At 38.9% G+C, this 27,850-nt stretch overlaps 3 protein-coding genes and 1 pseudogene across 4 annotated transcripts; all 4 read right to left on the bottom strand.

Annotated features, from left to right (window-relative positions):
• Window positions 1–3,803: 3,803 nt before the first annotated feature.
• Window positions 3,804–7,654, bottom strand: LOC104589287 (uncharacterized; annotated as a pseudogene). The gene is made up of 6 exons (XR_016076693.1): window positions 7,178–7,654; window positions 6,563–7,064; window positions 6,339–6,455; window positions 4,963–5,047; window positions 4,366–4,851; window positions 3,804–4,265 (listed from the first exon to the last, which is right to left on the bottom strand). The product of XR_016076693.1 is annotated as an uncharacterized LOC104589287 (transcript).
• A 5,686-nt stretch (window positions 7,655–13,340) lies between these two features.
• On the bottom strand, window positions 13,341–14,666 carry LOC104589286 (protein MIZU-KUSSEI 1-like). The gene has a single exon (XM_010247547.2). It carries the CDS (start codon window positions 14,515–14,517, stop codon window positions 13,765–13,767), a length of 753 nt encoding a protein of 250 aa, XP_010245849.1. The 5' UTR covers window positions 14,518–14,666; the 3' UTR covers window positions 13,341–13,764.
• A 2,214-nt stretch (window positions 14,667–16,880) lies between these two features.
• LOC104589279 (uncharacterized) lies at window positions 16,881–19,577 on the bottom strand. Its single transcript, XM_010247542.2, has 5 exons — window positions 19,095–19,577; window positions 18,434–18,935; window positions 18,122–18,323; window positions 17,517–18,008; window positions 16,881–17,406 (listed from the first exon to the last, which is right to left on the bottom strand). The coding sequence occupies exons 1-5, from the start codon at window positions 19,468–19,470 to the stop codon at window positions 17,026–17,028; spliced, it is 1,953 nt and encodes a 650-aa protein (XP_010245844.1). The 5' UTR covers window positions 19,471–19,577; the 3' UTR covers window positions 16,881–17,025.
• A 3,520-nt stretch (window positions 19,578–23,097) lies between these two features.
• On the bottom strand, window positions 23,098–25,963 carry LOC104589278 (uncharacterized). The gene is made up of 5 exons (XM_010247540.2): window positions 25,459–25,963; window positions 24,834–25,335; window positions 24,491–24,692; window positions 23,901–24,392; window positions 23,098–23,771 (listed from the first exon to the last, which is right to left on the bottom strand). Exons 1-5 carry the CDS (start codon window positions 25,829–25,831, stop codon window positions 23,391–23,393), a joined length of 1,950 nt encoding a protein of 649 aa, XP_010245842.1. The 5' UTR covers window positions 25,832–25,963; the 3' UTR covers window positions 23,098–23,390.
• Between the last annotated feature and the right edge of the window lie 1,887 nt (window positions 25,964–27,850).

Genomic DNA, 27,850 nt, shown 5'->3' with positions numbered 1-27,850 from the left:
CCCATTAATTCGGAATATCTTCCCATGACAAACATTGGGCATAATCCCAATGCAAAGGTAATGGGCTCGTGGGACGCATTCTGTGAGTAGCCCACCCGAATTCCTTTAGTCAGAAATTTAATTATGAGTTATGACAAGCCAAGTTGTTCCTTTCTATGTATAGCTAAAACATATACAATAATACAAAAGTAGAGAGGGGATCTGCTACCAATAAAATACTTCCAATACTGTTCAAAGATACCATTGCAGCCGCACATTTAGGAATGTCTCCCTTGTCTTTGTCTTTTGTCTTACATGAAAGATGCAGGGGTGTTCAAATTTGGGTGGTAAATCGAAAATCAAATCGAATAAGTTATTTCAGTTCGATTTGTTTTTTGTTTTTTTTTTAATTGGTTATTGGTTTACGTTCAATTTGGTTGAGATTTTCAAATGAAGCAAATTGAAAATTGAACTAGTGCTTTTATCTAATTAAGTATATTAAATATAATATTCTATTTAATACTTATTAATTAATAAATTATTATTTTTTCTAATGACTAATTTGGCAATTCTTTATTTTTCTTTGGGTCCATCCTAATTTTTAATTAATAATAATTAATTAAATTGTTAAATTGGGAATTGGAAAAGATAATAATTATTGTCTAAAGACTCCAAACAACTAAAGTATTAAAACCTAGACTAATTATTAATTGTTCATTATTTGTTTGTGAATAATGGGTGTGGTTGCTTTAATAATTAGTGATTCAATTGCTCCTTAAATGAGTGTAATTGCAATAATTGTTCATTAAAACCTAGACTAAAGACTAATAGTTAATTGTTCATTAATTATTAAAATTGAACTAAAAACGAATCAAACCAAACTGAATTCATTTAGGGTTGGTTTGTTTCTAAACTCTAATTTAGTTCGCTTCGGTTGGGAAAGATGGTCAAACCGAATAATTAGTTAGATCATCTGTTCTTATCGAACCAAACCAAACACCAATTGTACACCCCTAAAGTTGCATTTGTTTTCGGTGTAAACTTTGTTGATATAAAAGTACATTAATGGAGTTCAATGTCAATGGATTTAAAATATGTGAACTGTTGGAACTTTTTTAAAATGTGATAATCGATATAAATAATACATCGATAAAATCAGTTTAGTATTTACATCGATTATCTATGTAAAACTCAATTGATGAGGAGGTTTACATCGATTTTTTATATAAACATTACACTGAAAACAAACATGTAAAAATACAAACAAGAACAAAGTTTTACACTTGTCCATATGTACACCGAAAACAAATGCAGCCTAAAGAGATATTCTCAGTTGCAATGGCTGATTGGGGCGTTGTTGGCTGATCAACTGATCCAAACTCCAAAAGTTGATCACCTCGAATACATTCAAGGATCATTGCAGAAAGACCAAGATTAAAGGATGTCACCGAAAGAATCAATGACAAACTAAGAGGAAAGGAAATGGTGGTTATTGGGTAATAGGAAAGACAATTCAGTTTTGGCTAGATAACTGAATTGGTGATGGGCCTCTATCCCTAGAGGCTAGGGCCAGCAACACCCCCGACTTGAATGCTAGGGTGGAGCAATTCATTCATCAAGTGGACAAATCGATGGAATTCATAGATGAGTCCTCAAACGGTGATCAGATACTCAGATAACTGAATTGGCGGGGTGAGGTCATAGTGGAAATGGTCAATTTTCGATAAAAAGTAAAAACTGCAACTTGGCCTATTGCCGAACAATAATCGAAGATAATGAGGAATTTGGCCAAGTTAAATAGTTTTATTAGGAGAGTGAAGATATACAACCAAGAACCAAATTCCTTCCACCTGTTTATTCGATGCCATGTAACAAAGGAAGTGTGGCCTCTAGTGGATCAAATCCTATTGGGCCCAATCCAAAATGAAGACTTATTTGGATTGGTAAAGAGACTAACAAATTACTTTTGGAGAAAAGCACATTGACTCGATCTGTCTAATAGAAAAGGCAGGAGATGACTTTTCTATGAGTACTTGAATACAATTGATTGGAATTCAGCCCATGTAAGTTTTATTTACCACTCCTATCTTTATATTTAGGGTAAAATACAAAAAACTTTTTTGAAGTTTCTAACAATCATTAAAAAACTTCGCTATAGGTTCATTTTAACAAATACCTCCCCTGAACTTTTGAGAAACTCAACAAAAACCTTCTTTCCGTCATGTCCTAGACAGAAAATGTTAAACTAATGCACTAGTTTTTTCCAAATACCCATTTTATCCTTTTATAAATTATTCTACATACAGAATTGCTTAAATAATCCCATTTTAACTCAAGAAAAATACATATTTCAGTAATTTTGTATGTAAAATTATTGAGATGGTTGTTAAGGGAGGTTTTTGTTGAGTTAAAATGGGGTTATTTTAATTATTTTGTATGTAAAATAATTTATAAAACGATAGAATGGGTATTTAGAAAAACTAGTGGATCAGTCTAATGTTTTCCATCTGAGATGGAGACGGAAGGGAGGTTTTTGTTGAGTTTCTCAAAAGTTCAGGGAAGGTATTTGTTAAAATGAAACTATAGAAGAAGTTTTTATGATTGTCAGAAACTTGGGAAAGGTTTTTGTATTTTATCCTTATATTTAAAATACTTTAATTGACAATTCTAATATTTATATATTTTGCTTTGCACGTTCAATGGCCAAGCTGATTTGCATTGGGTTTTCCTGTGCATCACACGGGTCCCCACTTGTTAATTAATATATCAATATGAGAATACAGAACTATGTTATTATTCTATATATTCCACCTTGACCTGATAATATTACACTCAAGCTTATTTCTATATGGGCCATACAACAGTACATCCAAATATCCAATTTGTGTATGTGTTGGTGATTGGTGAAGCAACAAGTTAGCATTAAATTATTTTAACTTAATTATTATGTTTTGCTACAATTAACTTAATTATTAATAACAATTCTTCTACAAAAGTTACTCTACCAATTAATAATTTCACTTGATAATTAGGAAACATAAATTAATTTATATTCATTTAATTAAACTTACAAATATATAAAAAATAAAATTCTACTTAATAAAATATGTAAATATTACCAAACTTACAAAATAAAATATATTAAGTTAACTAACTTGACTAATTAAGTTAATTAACTTATTTATTTAAAGATATTAATTTAACTCAATTATACATTAACTTAGTTATTTAGCCTAATTAACTAAGCTCTTTTTGCTTCAATCTTATTCAACAAAGCCCGCATGGGTACAACTAGTAACTCTATATAATTGGAAAAAAAAGGCAAGAACTTACAAAATTTTTAGGAAATAATCAAGGTTCAAAGTATGGATGCATCTCGTTTTTTGAGGTTACCATTATACAAAAATAAATGGAAGTTGTAGTTTGGTTGGTCTAGAAGGATACTATTAAAATAAGCACTTATTTCAGTCTTATTTTCAAACACCAATAAATGGTTAATGGTGTGATCCTGGCCCAAATAAAAACTTATTTTGAATAAGCACTTATTTTTAAGCACTCCCAAACATGGCCCTAGACCCAGTGTGGGCCAGGCTATAAGCCCAAGTCATGAGGCAAGTAGTGGAATTTCAAATAACAGATAAAAAATCAAATATAGTGGGTGCAACAACAGAATTTTATTAATTTCCAACTGGAAGTAGAAAATTTTAATAACAGAGGATAATTGATTTAAAATCTTTGATACCATATAATCATGACGGGTGGATTACAGGATGTAATCTTCCCTTGCTAATTTGTTTCCTATATTCCTTTCATCTGGGCCGTAATCCTCCATTTTTTTTTAATTTATCCTATCTTATTACAAAAGAATACAAAGAAAAGGCATTAGAATTTAGAGAGTCTAGAGTCTAGACCCTGAAGTGAACGAGGCTGAGATCTATGTCCTTTGGCACCTTTCGTTGGGCGGGGAACTTGGGCAGGGAATTGGCTATGTTCCTGGCAATCTCCAAGTAGGATGCATACTTGTTAACCACCCCAGTACTCTTCTTATTAGCTATTGACAATTTGCTGAAGTCGAGCTCACGCTCCTCCCCTGTTTGAATATCCATGAATGCTTTCTTTTTGAAGGTCCAGTTGCCAGTTTTCCAATTGAAATGATAGAGCGGAAGGAAGCGTTGGCCATATAAAGCTATGAATTCCATGGCAGCTAAGATGAACTCAAACTCTTCCATGGGCATGTAGTAGGGGAAGCTCACTCTCGTCCATCCAGGTTTTACTCCAGCATAGCCCTGCAAGATAATTAATGATAAACCCACCATGTTAAATGCTAAATTCTACATCTTAAAGGCCCATTAATCAAGGTTAAAAGAACATTAACAGAGAATTTACCTTCTGGATAGCAGATCGGAAGGCAAGCGAGAGAGACTCCTTGACATCAAGCAAAATGTGACCATAGGGGCCGGCACAAGCACACCCACCTCTAGCCTGTATTCCAAAGAGATCGTTGAGTAGCATAGCGACGAAAGGCCCATGCAGAGGCTTATCTTTCTTGTTCCCTGGCTCTCTCCACATATTAAGTCCTCTGTCTCTGATTCTTCTGCCCTCTTCACCCTCGTCTGAGGGTGAATTTGAAGTGGTTAAAATAAGGAAAGAGATGATTGATAGTCTCTTGGCTTTTGTGTTTCCTAACACCCATATGTTTGGATTTGGGAGAAGCCTTCTGAGGGCTGCATTTACATATACATGTTCCTGTTCTTCAATCACACTGTAACCAATATACTCCACCCAGAAAGCTAGGGCTGCTCGGATCTTCTGGATGATGGGTGGGGTCCTGGCGTCTTCTCTCTCTTCTATGTCTTCGTAATATAAGGTATCCTACACATCATGTTCGTATATTATCTCAGCCATGAACATCATCAAATCAAACCAAATTATATATAAGAAACTGACGGGGTTTAATTTTAATTTGAATTGAATGGGGCTTACCCTTTCAGAGAAGCCATTGACGAAACTGACAGTCCCTCCTCCGCAAGTTGATGGGGGAGAAAATCTCAACTGATACAAGGCGGTGTGTTGCGGACACAGAAGCAGTAGACACACTCGTAGGCGAGCCTAACCACCGCAGCCGGCAGCAGCAGTGAAGGGCAGCAGCCCACACAGCAGCACGCACCGCCTGGCAGCGCGCAGCACGCACCGCACGATAGCAGCACTAGGCAGCAGCACGCACCACACGGCAGCAGCACTGTGAGACGCGCGCACCGCCCGGCAGCAGCAGTAGAGTGGGGCCCACACGACAGCTCATCAAGGTAGGCCCACACTTATCTTGCCACAACAGCTCTGCTCGCCAACTCGCCGCCAGCTGCATTATCCCTCATCCCTTATCCTTATCTTATCTTCTTAGTAAGAGTTTTGTTTGCCACTAGAAGTAGGAGTTGTGTTACCATTAGAAGTAGGTAATTTATTTAGAAGTAGAAGTTTGAGTTTGATAGGGATTACCCTAGCCTAGCCGAATCAAACAAGGAACCCCCTTTTGTAATCTCCTATTTAAGGAGCTATGAGTTGAAATAAAGGCATTCAGTTTCCAATCAAGAGAAGAGTGAGGAGAGTTCGGGTGGTCTCTTGGACAAATCACCCATTCGGTTTTCCACAATAGAGTCTACACGCAAGGAGAAGCAAGAGGTTCTCCCTGTGGACCGACCCGAGACGAGATTCTACGCCCGGACCCATAACATTCTGGTATCAAAGCCTACCGTCATGGGGGAACAGGAGCCGCTGTCTTCCAGGGTCCACGAACTGGAACATAGGCTCGCAGAAACCAGCATGGAGGTTCGTGAAGTCAAGGATGATGTCCACGGCAGCAGCACTGTGAGACACGCGCACCGCCCGGCAGCAGCAGTAGAGTGGGGCGCACACGACACCTCATCAAGGTAGGCCCACACTTATCTTGCCACAACAGCTCTGCTCGCCAACTCGCCGCTAGCTGCATTATCCCTCATCCCTTATCCTTATCTTATCTTATCTTCTTAGTAAGAGTTCTGTTTGCCACTAGAAGTAGGAGTTATGTTACCATTAGAAGTAGGTAATTTATTTAGAAGTAGAAGTTTGAGTTTGATAGGGATTACCCTAGCCTAGCCAAATCCAACAAGGAACCCCCTTTTGTAATCTCCTATTTAAGGAGCTATGAGTTGAAATAAAGGCATTGAGTTTCCAGTCAAGAGAAGAGTGAGGAAAGTTCGGGTGGTCTCTTGGACAAATCACCCATTCAGTTTTCCACAATAGATTTTGCACGCAAGGAAAGGCGCAAGGGGAAGCAAGAGGTTCTCCCCGTGACGAGATCCTACGCCCGGGCCCATAACACGGTGCTCATCAGGAGAATACCAAGAGTTCCAGGCCCACCAAGGAACTTATGTGGGCTGAGAAAAAGAGCATCATAGCCATCCAGCTCTCCTGATCGCATGTCGATCTCCACGTATGGACCACTGCACCAATTTATATGAAAATTAATACTAATTAATATAAACCAGGCACACGATACATCCGCGCAAATGGCAAATGGGGTTCCCCAGAAGCGCAAATGCATTTATACCTAGCAGCGAAGTCAAAGCATGCAAAGGTACCATGTTGATGAAGGAGCCGAGCAATAGCTCGTGTGTCTGAGTAGGCTCCGGTGACTTTGCTACAAGCTGAGAATCAACCCAACATAGGAGGATTGGAGGATTTATAAGTCTCAAGTTGATGTTTCAGAGCTTCCGTATCCAACAACCCCTCTTCATTAATTCCAATCTCGATCACCTCCGCTAAGCTCTGGCGCCATGATAAGACATTAGAGTGGTGCTCGAATGGGCCAACGAATACCGCCCATCTCTCCTCATTCTTCAGGGTCTTCAGCATTCTCTCTCTCATGATTGACGGAACTGCAATTCCCATCACTTCTTGGAGACGCTTGATAGCAGCTGTGGTGCCAGAGCCACAGAATATGACTGCATCGTCGATTCCACCTCCTGAGCAACTCTTGATATATTGCATTCCCTCATGTACCAACTTAGTTGTTTTGTATCCTACGAAGCTGTCACTTGTGTGAGTATTCCCTGCACACATATTGATGAATCCGTATTAATCTCCCCAGGGACAAAACTTTGATTAATAATCAAGCAAACTCAAAGGTTAAAGAGAGAGAAAACTCAAGTAGCAAGAAACTTACCATAGAAAGGAAGAACATCATTGAGAATGTAATCTTCAATGTAATGAAGACCTCTCCCAGAAGCAGTGTGATCAGCATAGGTGAGGAGTCGTTTTCCGTAGGGGGTGTCGAATTCTACGTCGCCTCCTACCAACTGTGAGATCAACCAAGCGAATTTTGTCTGAGCGGGAGCACTTCTATCCACACCCATCTCAAGCATCTTAATGGGCTTCGTTTGGCTGATTGCGTCATCGGAGTCTGAGGCATATCTTCGCACAGAAGGGTTTCTTACCAGGGCTTGAAATATTTTCCTGGCATAATTGTCACCGAGGGGTCCATCTGTTATTGGCTCACCACCATAGACGCTCTCAGTCGTCGAAACTTCTTCAACTTCCATTCCTGCGAAAAGGTGGAAGAAAGAAGAGCTTTTGAAGGGTTATGAAAGAATTGCTCTGATGAAGAGTTGAAGACAAAGAACAAGAATGTATTAAGTTTGTTCTTCGGATGGGATAATTGTTTGAGATCATCGAGAGGGTGAGGGATTTTTATATATACAAGCTAAGGCGGCAACTGAAAGTCAAGTCGTGTATCGCTATTTGAATAGCATTTCAGCCATTAGACCGAACAGATTGTAGTCATATAAAATTGTGTGCTCCACCACAGCCCGCTTGTGCAAGTTGACAATGACTGGGAATTCCCTGATGTAGCCATATACAAAGGAATCAAAACCAGGATTAGGGGAGCCGCCTCCATTTTCTCTCTTTCAAGGTATTACCCTGTGAGGACGTGTTTTCAAGGTCACATATAAGGCTTGACCAAGAGCTTATATATGTGATTTCGTCTTATGGTTTATTTATTGTATTATTTAGTTTCTTGACTACCCATAAATTTTCTTTTTAAAACAAAAACAACTGCCACATCAGCAAGAAGAGTTTGGTTTTTCTGACGTGGTAGTGGTAGTTGTTTTTGTTTTGAAAACAATGTCATATATATATTGGGGAACACCACTTTGTTTGTAACCGTTTTATCCAACGACCAATGAATCGATCAAATCAAGGGTACTTAATTTCGTTTTTTATTCAATTTCTCATCCCGGAAAAACTTCAACTACCTACCTGACAATAGATTATGTTTTTTCAGTATTGCTTTCAAAGACCAGTTCGGATGAGCACTTAGGCCCCGTTTGGTTCGTGGGAATAGGGGTCTGGCTATTTCAATTCCAACTGTTTGGATGGGTGGAATCGGAATCCCATTTTCATTCCTGCTGGAATAGCATCCCTCCCTTAAAAATGAAATCTCATTCTTGCTGATTTTAATTCTCATTTCCATTTCTGTTTGAAAAAACAGATTATGGGAATGGATCATTCCTATCCCAATTCCGGAGGATTTCGATTCCAACTATGAACCAAATGAACTCTAGAAATTTTTTTACACCTATCCCTTAAAATACCCCCGTCTACCCTTGAAAAAAAATTAATACCCACTTTTAACATTTGCCAAAATATTTATCAAGTGATGATTTAATGTATACAACCTATGAATGTATTAGAGTTTAATTGGTCAACTATTTAAGTATTGCTAGCATTTTGATCCTACCACCTCATGCATTCTAACGCTGTGTTAACACAACCTAAGGCTGTTTTTGGAAGTGATGCAAATGGAGTGTAAATTCCGGTTCAAGGTAAATTTGCATTTAGCTTCACTTTTGTTTGTGTTTGGCAACATTACATTTATGCATTGACAAATGACAGACCAATGCATATTTACATTGATAAAAAAGTGTAAAAGTACATTAATAAAAAAGAAGTAAATTTGCATTCAAGTGGGCTTTTGATAAAAAAAAAAAAAAAAAAAAAAAAAAAAAAAAAAAAAAAACATATGCCTTATTGAAATTCATGTTTGCATCCATTACATCTAAAAGTCTGTTTGGTAAGAAAATAAATTTGTCAGTACAAAACTAATCCAATTTTACAATTTATATAAACCGTTTTATACTTTACATATTTGCATCATTTCCAAATGCAACCTAAAAAAAAATGATAATCTATCTTCTGGGTTTAGAACCAAGCCAAAAGTGAATGTCAAATCGAAATATTAATGATACCAACTTGGCCACCAACAAGTAAGCCCCTTTTCGGTTTATTAAGAAACAAGACTGAATTAGGTGCATATGGTATTCATCACCTTAGTCCTTTTCCAGCAAACATACCAACTCGGGATCAAATCCTATTTTCACGAGGGTTGGAGGTTATAGGGATAGGGGATGGGCTATCCCGTTGTGTAGCCCCCATGAAAAAAATGCAATTGTACTATTGGTTGCAGTGCCAATGGTAAATTTGTCTTGTCCACAAAAAAAAATGAATGATTGAAGTTCCTCTTTGAACTATTAGTTATTCTTGTTCTTGAATTTGTAATACCTTATAGTCTAGGACTATCTACATATCATAGTGAATAGGAATCTTGCCACCACCGGTGCATGAATACATGTAGCAGTGGCAATTGGGCAGATTGGGTTGGGTTCGGTTTGGGTCAAGTTTCAATCCAATGCATTTAACCCACCAACACATTAATGATCTAATTAGATAATGTTAAATGGTTTGCATTGAACTCAAATCTGCTTTCACCCAATCCAATCCACCTAACCCATTAATCTTATAACAACTTAGTTTATGTAGTTAAAATGAAAAACCAATCACATAGAATCATTTGATTATGTTTGGATTTCAGGTTCAGTCGAATCAGTTAGGTTCGAATCAGTCAAATCAACTTGAACCATCTAAATTAATTTGTCTTCAGGCTAATAACATCAAGAGTGCTCCAACTGTTTGAATTCCAACCGTCCAGTTGAACAGGTTCAGTCATATGGCAGATTGACTCAAATCAACCCAAATCAGGTTGGCACGGGTTCGAGACCAAGCTGACTGAAGCAATTAGGATGAGAAGATCATGCCATTCGGATTAGGGTTGCATTGGTTCAGACCAGACTGGCCCAAATTGGAGTTGGCTTTGGACTGAACCAGGTTGAACTGAGTCGGACCGGCCAATCCTGATTGGACTTGGCTGGATCCGAAACATCTAGATCCGCATCAGACTTTCTCGACCCGAACTGGATCAGCTTTGGTTGGGTCAAGCCAGACCAAGTTGCCATGGGTTAGATTTGGGACAGGGCCGCCGGTCCAAATCGGGTTGACCTAGATTGCTAGGTTGTTTGGGTAGATTTGGGTTGGGTACAATTGGGACATTCGCGCTAGAATCAAATCAGACCAAATTGGGTCATTCGATTGAATTTGTATTTATGTCAATTTGGGTGAACTATATTGACTCAAGGCAAAATTAATTTTAGTCAATAATTAATAGAAAATTATTGCATTAATAATAAATTATTTCACACAAATGAAGAAAATTAAAGAAAGATGGCTAAGGAATTCACACTTGTATCATTAATGATTAATCCAATGGATATCGCCAACCTGGCCCGACCTAACCCATTTAATTTGATCCAATGGGTCATCAACCCATTTCCAACATGCTAAGTAAATGGATGGGTTGGGTAGGTTAGATATTGGGTGGATTCAATGGGTTGGGTGAGAAACTGCCACCCCTACATACATGACTAATGACCAAAAGAAGAAAATGTTATTGGGAAACAAAACAAACACTGCAAATTAAAGAGGTATCATCAAAACCTACTTCCATTTCATTTCAAATTACCTTCTGAAAAAATTATTTGTTGATAGTTAGACTCTTTTAAGTTATTTTTAACTCTTTATTGTTTTTGGTAAATTAGAAAGACCCCCCCCTGTAGTATGGGGTTAATGATAAATACCTCCTGAATTTTCACTTTGCAACAAACACCCCCTTTGTTAGAATTCGATCAATTAACTTTGAAAGTGATTCTCATCCAACTGTTTATTTTTTTTTAAATCCCCAAATTATCATTTTCTTAATTATTTGAATGATTTATGATTTCGATTAGTTGTCAAAATATAACATATTTTAGGTTGGATCCAATATTCAAATGAAATAGTAGAGGTTTCTGTTGAAATATATAAATTTATGGCATGTTTGGTTCTTGCGATGGGAATGGGAATATTCCCATTAGATTCTTTTTTTAAAGCGTTTGCTTGAGTGGATGGGATGGGAAACCATCGGACATGGGTTCCCATAAACAATGAAGTAGGCTCGCACTGAAATGGTGTGACCCCAGTGAGAAAAGAAAAGTTTGGGAAAAAGGTATCCGGCTCTTCCTCTCAATCTTGAGTAGCTAACCATCAACACCTACCTACGTCCACAAAGGTCATGTCGCCGATGTCGTTCCCATGGGATCTCTGGCTAAGGTACGACCAGAACCATGACCACCGATGATCGACGACAATTTTTATACCTGTTTTTAAGTCATTGGTCTCCTTGTGTTAGGAGAAAGAAATGGTCGTTCATCGGCCAGAAGCCATTCTTTTCGACGGGAAGAAATGCTTTGTTCATCTTTTCTTTTTTGTATTTTTTATCAAGATCTCTCTCTTTCTTTCTGTGTTTTAGTCGCCTCATGGCCAAGAGTCTGAAGTTGTCTTCTTCATCCTCTGCGAAGGTCAAATCCATTGTATTCGAAGTTATCTTCTTCATCCTCTACGAAGGCCAGATCTGTTGTCTTCTTCCCATGTTTTCTTCATCTACTAACCCCCTGTCTTCTTCCCATGTCTTCTAATGTCTCAACAACAAAACACAGAGTGACGGAAATGGAAAAAAAAAAAATTCTTGATTTATTGGAAAAAGGAGTGCATAATTTTTTTATTTTAAAATGAAGAGAGACATTTATGTAATTAAAATAAATCAAGTATTTAAAAACGACTTTTTGGTCAATTAGGGTTTAAGAGAAAATGAAAAGAAAAAGAAAAAAAATAAGAAAAATTTAGATGAATATTTTGATAATTTAATGCATTCCATCATCTGACTTAACAATCAGGGGTCTTTGTCACAAACGAAAGTTAAATGGGTATTTGTCACTAATCCCATCGTACAAGGGGTTTTCCACCAAAAAAAAAGTATGAGTCTTTGTAATTTACCCTTATTTCTTTTCTTATTTCAATTCTCTCCTTTATTCTTTTTTTTCGGTTTTTTCTCATTTTATATATATTTGCTTCTAAATTAGAGTGGTAATCGATAGGGGTGGCAATTTTACCCACAAACCGGGTCCCCGACCCGAACCGCTCTAAATGGGTAGATTTTTTCTCGTTACAAATGCATGCGGGTCGGGTTCGGAGAATTTTTTTTGCCCTGAACCAGGGACGGGGCGGGGATGGAGTCTGCCTATAAATCCCCGAACCCGCCCCAACCCCGGTTGTAATTTACAATTATACCCCTTTTATATATATAGTGTATTAGTGTATTAAATTATTAGGGTAAAAGTTGTATTCAGTCGACAGAATTTCACACTTCACTGTTCAACTTCTTCGCTCGCAGAACCGCAGTGTCGCACAACACAACCGCCGACCGCCGGGCGTCGCCGCCACCGTAGAACCGCCGATCGCCATAGCACAGTGCACAGAGTTGCGGCTCAGTCTGCAAGCAACCATCATTTTTGCAGACTAAGAAACTAAGAAGTAAGAAGTCTTGTACTCTCGTTCATCCGCCGACCGCCGGGCGCCACCGCCACCGTAGAACCACCGACCGCCAGCCGCCAACCACCCTAGCACAGAGTAAACCAGTTTTTAATTTGTTTTGAAAACAGCTCTAACTGGTACTTTTCGTTCGTGACTTCTGTAGTTCTGTTGCTTCTTCGTGACTTCCGTGAATTGAAAGCTTCTTCTTCTGTAGTTCTGTTGCTTTTACCTCTAAAGGTTTCCCTCCTTCGTGACTTCTGTAATTCTGTTGCTTTTACCTCTAAAGCTTCTTCTGTAGTTAATTGCGGGGCGGGTACATGTCGGGGATTCCCCGTACCCGACAGGGCCGAGGATGGGGGTTGATTCTTCACCCCGATACCGAGGACGGGGCGGGAACGGTGAGTGCCTGCCCCCCGCCCCGTTGCCATCCATAGTCATCGATTTGGATCGAGAGAGAGACAGGAGAAATTCAATAGACCTATCGTATAATTCATATGGTTCCTTTTCCATTTGTTTCTTCTTTTCTGTTTGTACCGTTATGATGATCAGAAGTATTTACAATAAAAGGTAAATATCTACAATTGATCTTTTTCTTTTGTCAATGAAAATATATTTGTTAGAATTTCTCAAACCTTCCCAACACAACAATTTTAGAGTCAGAGATTGCCTTGGTACCTGTGCATGGTCAATTCTAGGATGTGAAGAGCAACCTCAAAGTGGAGCACAGACCTGACGATAAAAATGGCAGTGGTCTCCTTCGAATAGAGAAACAGAAGGAATTGAAGGAGCTTCAGCTGGACTTAGAGAAGCAATATACTGTTGATGAGCTTCGATGGAGAGATGGTCGTACCGTTAGACTTTGGGACTTAATTGGCCTTTAACATCCTTATCTTCTCCCTTCTTACTCTTGCAACAATTAATGTCTAGTAGTAGTAGCAGCCATCATGCATGCTTCATGTAATCCTTTGCTTTTCATCAATTGGAAATGAAGGTGTTCGATCGATAGAAATTTCAGATCCTGATAAGGAAGATGCTGAGCTCGGGGCCACTTTTGCCATCTGGGTTCATCATGTAGAATGTCTCGGAGTCCTTGGACACAACCACACGCTCAATGTGCGTTCGGGTGTAGGCTAGCTCTCCATCTGGCGAGCCCGCTGTGTCTGTAGGTAGCACACCTGCACCAATTGACACAGCATGGAGCAGTTGCATGACGTTTAAGTCATTCTCTGTTGGGTCTCTCCGCACACTATAGCCCACCTTTCTGCCGTTCCAAAACATAATCCAGACAGGCTCATCGATGAGTCGTTTTGCCTTCTCTGCAGCGTGCTTCTCGCACTCGAGCGCAATCCTGGCGAGGCCCGTTCCCATCTCTTGGAGCAGCTTGGCTGTGGGGATAGCAAGCTCAAGTACGAGCATGGGAAGACACCTGGAGCTTTCTTGGATGGCGAGGTTGGCACGAGCCTTGCGATATCCAAAGAGGGTGCCTGTCATACGAATTCCTCCACGTATGTGGTCTTCATGGGACTTGCGGGGATGTATAGGCATCTTACAGCCGGGTGTGATGACGGGGAATGCCCTGAACACCAAACGAAAGCGCCTGAAAAGTTTGATAGATTTCGATGGTTTTTTCTGAGGTTTTGGCTCTTCCAGAGAGACGTGGGGATGGACAACTAATTGCATCTCCGACTCCGGCGTGACTGTGCTTGTTTCTTCTCGCAGGGGTTGTGACGAGTGCTGTTCCTCTGCCTGAGGTATCCATGCCATTTCTTGCTTCAACTGGATCTCTCTTGTTGGGGCTCGGAGCTCATACTGGTCATGGTGGTGCTAGTGCTGCCTGCGGCGTGTGTGTGTTGGTGGTGTTTCTGAATGTCAGGGAGCTCCTGTCTTTCTAAGGGACAAAAGCTTGGTAGTGTTTGAAGGTTCTTGGGAAATATGGTTTAGCTATGCTTCTTTTTGGGAGGTCTATAGCCACTTTAGGCCTTCTTTTAGCCAAACATAGCGGCTTGTACCCAAACTTAATGGCTAAAGATCCTCCAAGTGGCCATATTAATTTTCCTTCTATTTCCTCTCCTTCCTTTTTGGGCGGGTGGAATTAACTGTCGTATGGGGATATCAACAAGTAAGCATTAATTATACCACATATACTTACCCTCCTAGATCGAGACAAGGATGGTTTGAGATTTCTGAGAGGAAAAGGGGCAAATTCTTAGTGTCATGAAAACAAGTGTCTTTTCTTGGTTGGAACTACATTATAAATAAGAGGTTGGCATGTCATATGCAACTTAGGTCTCGTTTGCTTATACCTATCTCGCGGGAGTAAATCGGTCAACCCTGGTAATCGATCAATTTCCCTATATATGTTCAAGTATCAATTTCCTTGGGTAAACAATCACTACTACCGCAATTTTCCAAGATTAAATGTGAACAGACACTAATAAGATGAAACGAACAAGGCTTTAGGAATATGGAGATAAGATTTGATAATTAGGATGAAGAAGTTAGAGTTGATTGAGTCGTAATCTTCTCATCAATATTAAATGAATTCCATTAGACCTTCTTTACATGGAATATGAGCCCAAGTTTTAACCATTCTCTGCCACCCGTTGGATCTTATTCCTATTTAGCTTTGCTTCATTTTATTTCCAACTTTTTTTTTCTATTGGATTAAAGTTTAGATATGTTTTCCTCGTCTCTCCACATACTCAGGCCCTCAAAGTTTGATGGAGAATTTGTAGTTGTTTTGAGTCTAGGATATAAGAGCATTTATTGGCAAAAGGAATTAGAAAAGTCAGCCCAACCTCAATCATATCCAATTGGCCATGCCCAATCCAAACCCAGCCCAACCCGAAAACAGTTTGAATTGGGTTCTGTTTAAGGTTGGGATTCCACAGCTTGGATTGGGTTAGGGTTGATCTAAATCCAACCTAGCTAATACAGCGGGACTTGCACCCCTAATTTTAATGGACTATGTAACTGTTTTATATCACTTAAAATAATTAAATATTCAAATAAATACTTAAAATAAGTGGTGAGACCATACAATAAGTGGAAAATAAATCCATGTTTGGCAAAAAAAATCCCATAATAAGTACTATTTTGAATTTTGGTGGGACAAAACTATTCTAAAAAAAAATTAAATGACCATTTACACCCCTACGAATGGAGAAGACACCCCAAACCCTATTGTCTTCTCCTTTTTCACGCAGCAGTGGTAGGAAGCAACCAGTGGAGACCAACAACTTTCAACCTCATCCCAACTATCTAGCTGGCACCAATTCAACGTAAAAGATTAAGCCTGAATAGGTTTTATTTTTTAGTACGCCCCCTAATAAGAAAACTCATCAGACTTAAAGTATGGAGAAATATAAGTCCATGCATATCTTGTGCTGAAATTTAGTTAATTATACTGAGGGCAATAAGGGCCTAATACTTGGAATAGGGGTGTCAATTGGACTGGATTTGATCCAATCTGATCCAGTCCAATGTGAATCCATTACAAATGGACCTAGTCCAATCCAGCCCAATGATTTTTTTGGATCATTTTGGACCAGTCCAGAGACTGCCCAATCTGTTCAAATTCCTGTTAATTTATATTGGTTTCTAACTCAACCCTGATCCATTGACACCTATGCTCTTATCTTCTATCAATGGACCAGATATTGGCTCAATCCAATATAAATTCATTATGGATGGACCAGGTCCAGTCTAATATGTCTGTCATATTGGCCCATCCAGTCCATCCAAATTCAATATGTCTTGTTGATCCGTCCAATTTGATTTTCATTTAGACAGAATCCAATCTAAAACCGGTCTATTGACACCCCTAACTTGAACCACTTGGTCAAAAAAAATCTTTAATACCATCTGAAGGAACGATTAAACCCAAAAACTTAAGCTATTAGGTGAGGTCAGTGAAGACAAATGTTACTGGCATGAAATTAAGGTGGTACAATTTTGTGATTAGTATCTGTCATTAGGCACAGGGTTGTGTGAAGAATGCCAACAGGTCAAAATTAAGGCAGGGCCGAACTAGGCCAAATCCCACTTCAGCCCTAATGCAAAATGTGGTGGATGATATAATATTAACTAATGAATTTATTGAAAAGAAAGAATCTAGATTACACAGTTGAATGATTACAAGATGTAAACTTGTCTTATTTTGTTTCTTTTCATACAATTCTATGCAAAAGGATTACGGGATGCAATCCTCTCCACACTTATTTTACTTCAACGTTGCTGGGTTCAGCTCCAAAAAGGCACCAGAGAGAGGGGCTAGACCCTGAAGTGAACAAGGCCAGGATCAATGTCTTTTGGCACCTTACGTGGGCGAGGGAACTTGGGGAGGGAATTCGCTATATGTTTAGCAGTCTCTAGGTACGATGCATACTTATTAACCACTCCTGTAGCCATCCTATTGGCCAACGACAATCTGCTGAAGTCGAGCTCTCGTTCCTCCCCTGTTTGAATATCCATGAATGCTTTCTTTTTGAAGGTCCAGTTGCCTGTCTTCCAGTTGAAATGATACAGCGGAAGGAAACGTTGGCCATATAAAGCTACGAATTCCATGGCAGCTAGGATGAACTCGAACTCTTCTATGGACATGTAGTAGGGAAAGCTAACTCTCGTCCATCCAGGTTTTACCCCAGCATAGCCCTTCAAAATAGTGACAAACAGTAACACAACAAATAGTCAGCCTGTGAAGTAAGATGGGTCAATGTTGTAAGGCCCATGTAGAGTTGGATGGGCCGGAAGAAACAATTTACCTTCTGAATGGCAGATCGGAAAGCAAGGGAGAGAGACTCGTTGGCATCAAGCAAAAGGTGTCCGTAAGGGCCGGCACAAGCACACCCGCCTCTGGACTGAATGCCGAAGAGATCGTTCAGCAGCTTTGCAACAAAAGGCCCATGAAGAGGCTTATCTCTTTTGTTCCCTGACTCTCTCCACATGTTGAGTCCTCTGTCTCTTACTCTTCTACCATCTTCACCCTCCTCTGAAGAAGAAGAATTTGTAGTGGTGTACATAAGGAAAGATATGATTGATAGTCGCTTTACGCTTGTATTCCCCAACACCCATATGTTTGGGTTGGGGAGAAGCCTTCTGAGGACTGCATTTACAAACACATGTTCTTGTTCGTCAATCACACTATAACCAATGTATTCCTTCACCCAGAAAGCTAAAGCTGCTCGGATCTTTTGGATGATGGGTGGGGTCCCGGCATCTTCTCTCTCTTCTATGTCTTCATAATATAAGGTATCCTACAAATCAGGTTTGCATATATATCATTATCTTAGGAACTGACTGAGATTTGATTGATAAATTCATGGTTCTCTTCAAAGATAATGCATGAATCCATGCATGTGGGACTCACCCTTTCAGAGAAGCTATTGACAAAGCTGACAGTCCCCCCTCCACAAGTTGATGGGGGAGAAAATCTCAACTGATACAAAGCTGTGCTCATCAGAAGGATGCCAGGGGTTCCAGGCCCACCAAGGAACTTATGTGGGCTAAGGAAAAGAGCATCATAGCCATCCAGCTCTCCTGATCTCATGTCGATCTCCACATATGGACCACTGCATGCACCAATTCAAGTTCAAGCAGATCATGTACAATAAATATCACACACTTGATGACTAATTAAGGAGCCATTAGAGAAAACACCCACAGAACGCCAAATGCATACCTAGCAGCGAAGTCAAAGCAAGCAAAGGCACCATGTTGATGAAGGAGCCTAGCAATGCCACGAGTGTCCGAGTACACTCCGGTGACATTGCTACAAGCTGAGAATGAACCCAACATAGGACGATTGGTGGATTTATAAGTCTCAAGTTGATGTTTCAGAGCTGTCATATCCACCAATCCCTCTTCATTAATCCCAATCTCAACCACCTCCGCAAGGCTCTGTCGCCATGATAAGACATTGGAATGGTGCTCGAATGGCCCAACGAATACAACCCATCTCTCCTCATTCTTTAGGGTCTTCAGCATTCTGTCCCTGATGATCGATGGAACCGCAATTCCCATCACCTCTTGAAGACGCTTGATGGCAGCGGTGGTTCCGGAGCCACAGAATATCAGCGCATCGTCAATGCCACCCCCTAAGCAACTCTTGATGTACTGTGTTGCCTCGTGTACCGTCTTCGTCGTCCTGTGCCCCACGAAACTATCACCTGTGTGAGTGTTTCCTGCGTATAACAAATGAGTTTCAATAAGTCTCACACATAATAATAAATACAAAATTATCAAGTAATGAATCGATCAAAGGAATCATAGAAATGTAATACCTTGAATTCATCAAGGAAGAAAGAAGTAAAAAGAAAGCAAAGAACCCAGAAAGAGCTTACCATAGTAAGGAAGAACATCATTGGTGATGTAATCTTCAATGTAGCGAAGACCCCTCCCAGAAGCAGTGTGGTCAGCATAAGTAAGGAGGCGTTTCCCGAAAGGGGTGTCAAATTCAACATCGCCTCCTACCAGCTGTGAGCGCAACCACTCGAATTTCGTCTGAGCAGGAGCGCTTCTATCCACGCCCATCTGAAGCATCTTAATGGGCTTCGTTTGGCTGAAGGAATCATCGGAGTCTGATGCATATCTTCGTACAGAAGGGTTTCTTACCAGGGCTTGAAACAATTTCCTGGCATAATTGTCACCGAGGGGTCCATCTGTTATTGGCTCACCACCATAGACGCTCTCAGTCGTCGAAACTTCTTCAATTTCCATGCTTGCGAAAAGGTGGAAGAAAGAAAGAAGCTCTTGAAGATTATGAAGTAGTTGTTATAATGAGAGCAAGGAAACAGAGAAGAATAGCCAGAACAAGAAGGGTTTGTTTGGGATACTCTGTTTGTAATGGGCTGGGAGAGAAGTGACGAGAGAAAAAGTCAAGTCGTTCTATTGTATTAGATTTCAGAGGTATTGACCAAAAGTGATGGTAAACTCAATTATTGCTTGCTGGGATTGTGCTCTTTGATTTGACAATCAATGGGCATTCCTCTGCAGACACGCTACATGGAATTAAAATTGGAATCAGCAGAGATTAATCGGGTCGTAATCGTAAGTCTACTATACCAAAAATAATAATAATAATAATAATCGTCAGTCTCGTTCGACTCGTTCGACTCGTTCAACTCATCAAGTGGTTTTTCCTTACTCGGTGAAGACGTGGTTCTTGTTTTTCATTTTTAATTGTCCACATGGAGGGTTTTTCTATATGGGAAAATGGTTGGTTGACATTTGACAAGGGCGAGATTGACCAATGTAAAGGCCTGGACCAAGGGCAGCTTGAGCTTGTTTGATTCAACGATCGGTTAATCCTCTTGGTTTCCTTCACCGCTTTTCTTTTTCTGTTTTTTTTTTGTCCTTATTTGCTGTTGGTTTCACGCTAATCAACGACTTTGTTATCTTTTTTTCTTTTAATTTAGGGAAAATTTATGATGCGGAACGGAAAGAATTTTGATCAATCAAAATCCATGTATGAATTTTTATAAATATTATCTGATTGGCCACCACTTTTATGATTTCAGTTGATTGATTCTCGTTATTTGGGTTTTTTTTTTTCTCTTTATTCATAAAGTTAATTAAGAATTTTTGTGAAAGCATGGTTTTATCTTTTTCTCATGTAATCCTCTACAACTTATTAAAATGGTTTTATCTTAATTTAGTTAATAAGATATTTAAGAAGATATTTCTAAACATTAACAAATAATTTCAAGACAAAAGCTTAGATATAAGAAGATAGCACCTGCAACAGGGTTCGAATGTCCGAACCCAAATGATGGCAACCCACCATTCTATGGCTTCCACCTTCAAGATTAACTAGGACCAGGGTTTTTTATTGGTTTTCAGGTTACTGAAACGTTAAATTTTTTATAGTTTTAAACATTAACGCATATCATTAAAAGATAATACATATAGTGTGTGTATGTATTGATTGTTTGAAAAAATGGAAAATTGTATATTAATAGCTACCTAATACTTTGTTGTTAGCCTCAATTTAGTACCCAAATTTCAAAATGCGATACTACAATATCTAAGCTTCTAAATTCCTGTTAATTTAGATTGGTTTCAATTCAAATCTGATCCATTCACACCTATATTCTTATTTTCTATCAATGGACCAAATATTGGCTCAATCCAATACCAATATAAATTCATATGTGAATAGACCGGATCTAATCCAATATGCCATATTAAAGGTCCATCCAGTCCGTCCGAATTCAATATATCTTATTAGTCCGTCCAATCCATTCAAATGAATTTTGATTTGGACAGAGTCCAACCCAAAACCGGTCCATTGACACCCCTACCTCCGTTCAAGCATCAGCCCCACTAGTGCGGTCATCTTTTGGGCCTCATCCTCCTTGAAATCATCAACACCTAGACCTTACAATTGTCAAACCCTTCTTCCGAAGTCGGCTAGATCATTCTTGTATTTCTTGATAATCTTATAAGACACCACCTCCACCTTCAAATCTTTGATGAGGTCCCGCTTGGCGGCAGCATCGGCATCCCGTATCATCCTCTCCTCGACACTCGGTAGTTTGGCCTCGGCCTGGTCCCATACAACCTCAAGTTATGCCTAGGCCTCGACAGCCTATGCAGAATTCTTGAATTATTACATAATATGATCGATAGAGACTGATTTTAATAAAACTAAGTGTATCTTATTTGTTGGAATAAGATTCTAGTATTGAATGAGTTTAAAAAAATATATGGATAACAAAAAGAATGGGATAGGATGGGAAATGTGTTTTAGTAAGGGATGGAAAAAAATTTGTCTTACTTGCAACATTCTAATACCTTGTGAAATATAATGGGTTTTCAAGATAGAGTTAAAAAACCATTTTTCTCGCTTGTGCTCTAACCCCATGTGTAGTATGCATGCATGTGAATAGTCTATGAAAGTTGGCTGAGTTATTATAGGATAGTAATAGTTATAAGGCTATCTTAACTTTATGGAACAAAATGCTGGGAACATTTCATTACTGGGTCTTTTCCTTTCCAACTTTCCAACAAGAGAATTTCATAGTTGTCTACATCACCAAATCATACTCTCTAAATCAAGAATCTCATTTAAGTATTCTAAAGAAACTAAAGACAAAATTCCATGTAAATCAAGACCTTTGCTCCCAAACCAGAACAACCCTCATTATAGAACCAAGAACACATAATACTTAAAATACGTAATTACAGTATAAATAAATAAAAATATATATATACAACCAGAAACTCGACTTTAAACAAGTTATCTCACAAAACAAAACTATAAAATATGGGAATAGTGAAGAAAGAGTCAGGTTTTTCTTTGACATTGGAAACGGTCGTTCAGTCTTGAATGAAAAACCACCCATTTAATGCCCCAAGGCATATTCAAAGCTATTTATGCTTATCCCGACCTTGGATTAGACACCCAGGGACAGTTTGGCTCACAGTTGGAATCGGAATCCAAATCTGATTCAGAGTCTTTCGGAATTGAAATCGAGTCGGAATGGTTTATTCCCATAGCCTCTTTGCTTCAAATAGGAATGAGAATGGAAATTGAAAACATGGCAGGAATGGGATTTTATTCCCAATGGAGGGGGAGGGAATAGCCATTCCCTCACACGGGGAATGCCAAATGGGGCATTAGACTTTTCAGAAGAAAAAAAAAATAAGGTAAATTGCTAAAACCTCCCCTGACGTTTGGTAATTGCAATCACCTTCCCTGAATTTTTTGACACAATTGTAATTAGACCCCCCTCTCTTAGAATCCTCTAACAAGAGGCACGAAAAAGTCCAAAATGCCCATGTAGTTACTTTGTCCAAAATGTTTAATTATTTTCGAATTTTTCTTTTCATATCAATCACTACCCCAAGCCTTTCCAAAATATATTTATTTTCCAAATTTTTCTTTCATATCAATCGTTCAAAGGTAAAACTGCATCTTTCAATTCTCCTTTTTTTATTGTTATTCATAAAGTTTGTATTGTTTTTACTATAGAAATCAGTCTCAATAGTAACTACATGGGCATGTTGAACATTTTTATGTTTTTTGTTAAAAGATTTTAACAAAGGGGATCTACTTAAAAATGTCATAAAATTCAGGAGAGGTGATTGCAATTACCAAATTTAAAGGAAGGTTTCAGAAATTTACCCAAAAAATAACCAGTTGAAATTTAAGGAGAAGAAATAACCACCCTTTGCAGCAATATCCATACAGACCGGAGACGTGAAAATTTGCTTGGAAGAGTCCATTGAATGAAACACCAATTAGTGAATTTCAAAGTGAATAACGAACCAGATACTAGACCTTTTCCCTTCTCTTTTCTTGAGTGAATTCTATTATGCATACAAGTGAAAAAAAAATAATCAAGGGACAAAAATAAAAGTCTTATTTCTTGGTACAAGTAAATACAAGGCAGAAGCTCAACATACAGTCAACTTATTTTAGTTGTAAATCTTCTCTACTTACAAGAACGATTACAAGATGTAATCTTTCTCTTCTTACATATATATGTAATTTTTTTTCCCATACAATACTGAGCCTAGGGATTACGAGCTGTAATTCCCTAAGGATTACGGGATGCAATCCTAATTTTCCTATTTATTTTACTTCTGTATGTGCAGATGAGTCCAGGTCCACAAAAGGACAGCAGAGAGGGGACCTAGACCCTAAAGTGAACAAGGCTGAGATCAATATCTTTCGGCACCTTCCGTGGAGGAGGAAACTGCGGAAGGGAATTCGCTATGTTTCTAGCAGTCTCAAGGTAGGATGCATACTTATCAACAACTCCGTTAGCCTTCTTATAAGCTAACAACAATTTACTGAAGTCAAGCTCATGCACTTCCCCTATTTGTTTCTCCACGAATGCTCTCTTCTTGAAAGTCCAGTTGCCAGTCTTCCAGTTGAAATGATACAGCGGAAGGAATCGCTGTCCATATATCGACAGAAATTCCATTGCAGCCAGGATGAACTCGAATTCTTCAATGGACATGTAATAGGGGAAGCTAACTCTCGTCCATCCAGGTTTCACACCAGAGTAGCCCTACAAATAATGGAAATAAGATCAAATAATCAACTTACGAAGTGGGGTGACAAATGATCACTCAACGTCAATTTGCTTCATTTGAGCCAATATTGATGACTGTGAATCAGTAATAAACAATACACATACCTTTTGGACGGCAGACCGAAAGGCAAGCGAAAGAGTCTCTTTGACATCGAGCAGAAGGTGACCATAAGGACCGGCGCAAGCACACCCGCCTCTGGCCTGTATGCCAAAGAGATCATTCAGCAGCTTGGCCACGAAAAGCCCGTGGAGAGGCTTATCCTTCTTGCTCCCTGACTCCCTCCACATGTTGAGTCCTCTGTCTCTTACTCTTCTGCTACCATCTTCTCCCTCCTCCATTGAAGAATTTGTGGTGGTGAAAACAAGGAAAGAGATGATTGATAGTCTCTTTGCTTTTGTATTTCCTAACACCCATATGTTTGGGTTGGGGAGAAGCCTTCTGACGGCTGCATTTACAAAGACATGTTCCTGTTCTTCAATCACACTGTAACCAATGTATTCCTTCACCCAGAAAGCTAAAGCTGCTCTGATCTTTTGGATGATGGGTGGGGTCCCGGCATCTTCTCTCTCTTCTATGTCTTCATAATATAAGGTATCCTACAAATCAGGTTTGCATATTATCTTAGCAACTGATGAATGAGGTTTGATCAAATCACAGAGTCCTCTTAAAAGAAAAGTGATCACATGGGGCTTACCCTTTCAGAGAAGCCGTTGACAAAGCTGACAGTCCCTCCTCCACAAGTTGATGGAGGAGAAAATCTCAACTGATACAAGGCCTTGCTCATCAGGAGGAGGCCAGGAGTTCCAGGCCCACCAAGGAACTTATGTGGGCTAAGAAAGAGAGCATCATAGCCATCCAGCTCTCCTGTTCGCATGTCGATCTCTACATATGGACCACTGCATCAATTCAAACAGAGATGCAAAATATCACACACTTGACCATGGCAAAAGAGGCTGAGAAAACTGAAGAGTTTGAACTAATATCGCGACAAGGATATATATATATGCACCCAGAGCCAGAAAGGCCCAAACGCATACCTAGCAGCGAAGTCAAAGCATGCAAAGGCACCATGTTGATGAAGGAGCCGAGCAATAGCTCGTGTGTCTGAGTAGACTCCGGTGACGTTGCTACAAGCTGAGAATGAACCCAACATAGGACGATTGGAGGATTTATAATTCTCAAGTCGATGCTTCAGAGATGCCATATCTAGAAAACCCTCTTCATTAAGTCCAATCTCGATCACCTCCGCTAGGCTCTGACGCCATGATAAGACATTGGAGTGGTGCTCGAATGGCCCAACGAATACCACCCATCTCTCCTCATTCTTCAGGGTCTTCAGCATTCTCTCTCTCATGATCGAGGGAACTGCAATTCCCATCACCTCTTGGAGACGCTTGATCGCGGCTGTGGTGCCGGAGCCACAGAAGATGAGTGCATCGTCAATTCCGCCTCCTAAGCAACTCTTGATATAATTCGTCGCCTCATGTACCGTCTTTGTTGTTTTGTATCCCACGAAGCTGTCGCTTGTGTGAGTGTTCCCTACACACAGATGAAGATATAATGGCAATCAGAAGCTTCTTTCTATTAACCCAAATAAAAAAAGACTTTGTTGGAAAAGAAAAGGAAAAATTTATAGAAGAAATGATAATTCAGAAAGCTAACCATAAAAGGGAAGAACATCGTTGGTGATATAATCTTCAATGTAGCGAAGTCCTCTTCCAGAAGCAGTATGATCAGCATAGGTAAGAAGGCGTTTTCCGAAGGGGGTGTCGAATTCGACATCGGCTCCAACCAACTGTGAACGCAGCCATGCAAACTTAGTCTCAGCAGGATCGTTGTTATCCACGCCCATCTGAAGCATCTTAATGGGTTTTGTTTTGTCGAGTGATTCATCTGAAACATCTGATGCATATCTTCGCACCGATGGATTTCTAACCAGGGCTTGGAACATTTTCCTAGCATGGTTATCTCCATGGTATCCATCAAATTTTGAGTCACTATGGATACTTTCTGTCATGGATTCTTCAATTTCCATACTTGTGAAAGAATGGAAGAAAGTGGAAGCAATTGAAGGCTATGGAGTAGTAGATTATTAGGAAGAAAACCAAGAAGAAAAAGAAGAAGATAAGAAGCCCAAGAACGTTTCTTCTTGGGGTTTATAATCTGTGTTGTATGGAGAGGGGGAGGGAGTATATATAGGAGAAACATTAAGTCAAATGGAGCATTAATATTTCATTTAAGGTTTGGAGATATAGATGAATTAATTTAATAAAGTGTCCATTCAACATCTATGTTCTTCTCCATTTATTAAATGTTCTATAAGAAAAGCTATATCGTTAAGAAAAGCTATACATGACGTAGAGGATCCTCCCGTCTATCTCGTTCAGGGAATTTAGACGCTGATGATGTATTCTGCGTCTATGACTTCGGTGGGAACAGGGAGCCCTACATGCCGGGTTGTATTGCTAGTTTCTTGAAGACTAATCGCTTGACCCAGAGAAAGTCTGACCCAAAACTTGAACTAACGGTGCGACTTGGTCTTATTTGTTCTTCTTTATATATATATATATTAAATGTTTTTTCTAGTTTTAATTTGACGAGTAATATTTGAAACTAATGTTCAGAACCAGACAAGCATAGAAATGGAAAAGGGAGAGTTTCACGGGTCAGAAGTTTGATTAAAGTCACTAGGTAGGGTCGAATCATAATGACATGACATACATACATGTATAAATAAATAAATTTATATATAATACAGGTCATATAAATATTATATAATATATTTTACAATTTTTAATGTACCACATGTTTCTTAATTTTTAAAACAAATGACTAGTGTTCAAGCATTTTAACTTATATTTTCTTTAAAATATGTATAATAAATAATCATTAATTAGCATAACAGGTGGATTAGTGATATTAAGCGATCTATGAAAATAAGAGTTATTGGGCTCAAATCTTATTAACAAAATTTTTGAGATTTCGCTTATGTATGGACCTGAGCGGTTTTAAGAAATCAGGACTAGTTCACCGATTTTCTAATTAAACCGGTCAGTCAACTAATTTTCAACGGGTTTTGAGCAAGTCTATTTATTGGGGTGTGACCAAACCGATCAGGCCCTGGGTCACAGTTCAACCGGTTTGTCTGGTCCAATCCGGTTTTCTAAACACTATTTGAAACCGCCCAACTCCCAACGGCTAATGACTATACCAACCCTAGGTCTTTTTATGAATTTTTTAATTCACTGGTGACTTGGTCTAATGGTTTTAAAAATTTTCAACCTGAATTGTTTCTCAAAATAAAAACCGTGATCTCTCTTCTTTGTGTATGTGGTTTTGGTTTTCAAATGTTAATAGGACAAAGAATTTGTTTTTGTTTTAGAAAACATTATTTTGATGGTTTTTGGAAACAAAATTATGTTTATACATCTCAAAACAAAACCAAGATTAGGGGACATGGTTTTTATTTTTTTGATGGTGTGGCAATTTTGAAAACAAATGAAAATAAAAATATTCACATTGGTCAATTCCTCCCTCTAAATGCATAAAAATGTATTTTGGCTTAAAAAAAATAAAAAAAAATATATATATATATATATATTTAGAAAGATGATTTATTTGTTGATACTCATTGTTTGAGAACTAATAACCCAGCTGTTTGCAATTTATTATCACTATTATATTAATATTCTCCAAGAGAAGGGGAAAAGAAGAGCAATGCAAATCATACAACTTGAAGTGGGCCCTGCAACTACCAGTAGAGATGGTTCCCAGATAGAATGTTGTAGATATGTTGTGTAAGATGATTTAGAAGGCATGATTAACAACAAACAAGTTGTATGCTTATTATCAAGCTCCAACAAGGTTTTGACTCATTCTAGCTATTTTAAACGTTTAGAATGTCAAGTTGCAATCTTAGGTTATGATTGTCAACAGGAATGCGCAAGGCCTATATGTGAAGGCGCTTCACACTAATCTCACAACTCTTATCCCATGAATGATAATTTACAAGTACAAAGATATTCCAAACGTACGGCTCCAATTGCTGTGTGTG

This window comes from Nelumbo nucifera, chromosome 5, assembly GCF_055504915.1.
Source record: "Nelumbo nucifera cultivar China Antique chromosome 5, China Antique-T2T, whole genome shotgun sequence".
In the NCBI taxonomy this organism is placed as follows: domain Eukaryota; kingdom Viridiplantae; phylum Streptophyta; class Magnoliopsida; order Proteales; family Nelumbonaceae; genus Nelumbo; species Nelumbo nucifera.
This window is presented reverse-complemented; position numbering and strand designations above follow the sequence as displayed.

Excerpts from the sequence above, each read along its gene's own strand:
- LOC104589286 (XM_010247547.2), bottom strand. The coding sequence starts at position 14,517 with ATGGCATGGATACCTCAGGCAGAGGAACAGCACTCGTCACAACCCCTG.
- LOC104589279 (XM_010247542.2), bottom strand. The coding sequence starts at position 19,470 with ATGGAAATTGAAGAAGTTTCGACGACTGAGAGCGTCTATGGTGGTGAG. Across the intron at positions 18,009-18,121 it reads TCAATAGCTTCTCTGAAAGG|GATACCTTATATTATGAAGA; the intron begins GTGAGTCCCACA and ends CCTGATTTGTAG. Across the intron at positions 17,407-17,516 it reads TCCGATCTGCCATTCAGAAG|GGCTATGCTGGGGTAAAACC; the intron begins GTAAATTGTTTC and ends ACTATTTTGAAG.
- LOC104589278 (XM_010247540.2), bottom strand. The coding sequence starts at position 25,831 with ATGGAAATTGAAGAATCCATGACAGAAAGTATCCATAGTGACTCAAAA. Across the intron at positions 25,336-25,458 it reads CGATGTTCTTCCCTTTTATG|GGAACACTCACACAAGCGAC; the intron begins GTTAGCTTTCTG and ends ATCTGTGTGTAG. Across the intron at positions 24,693-24,833 it reads TGCTTTGACTTCGCTGCTAG|TGGTCCATATGTAGAGATCG; the intron begins GTATGCGTTTGG and ends GAATTGATGCAG.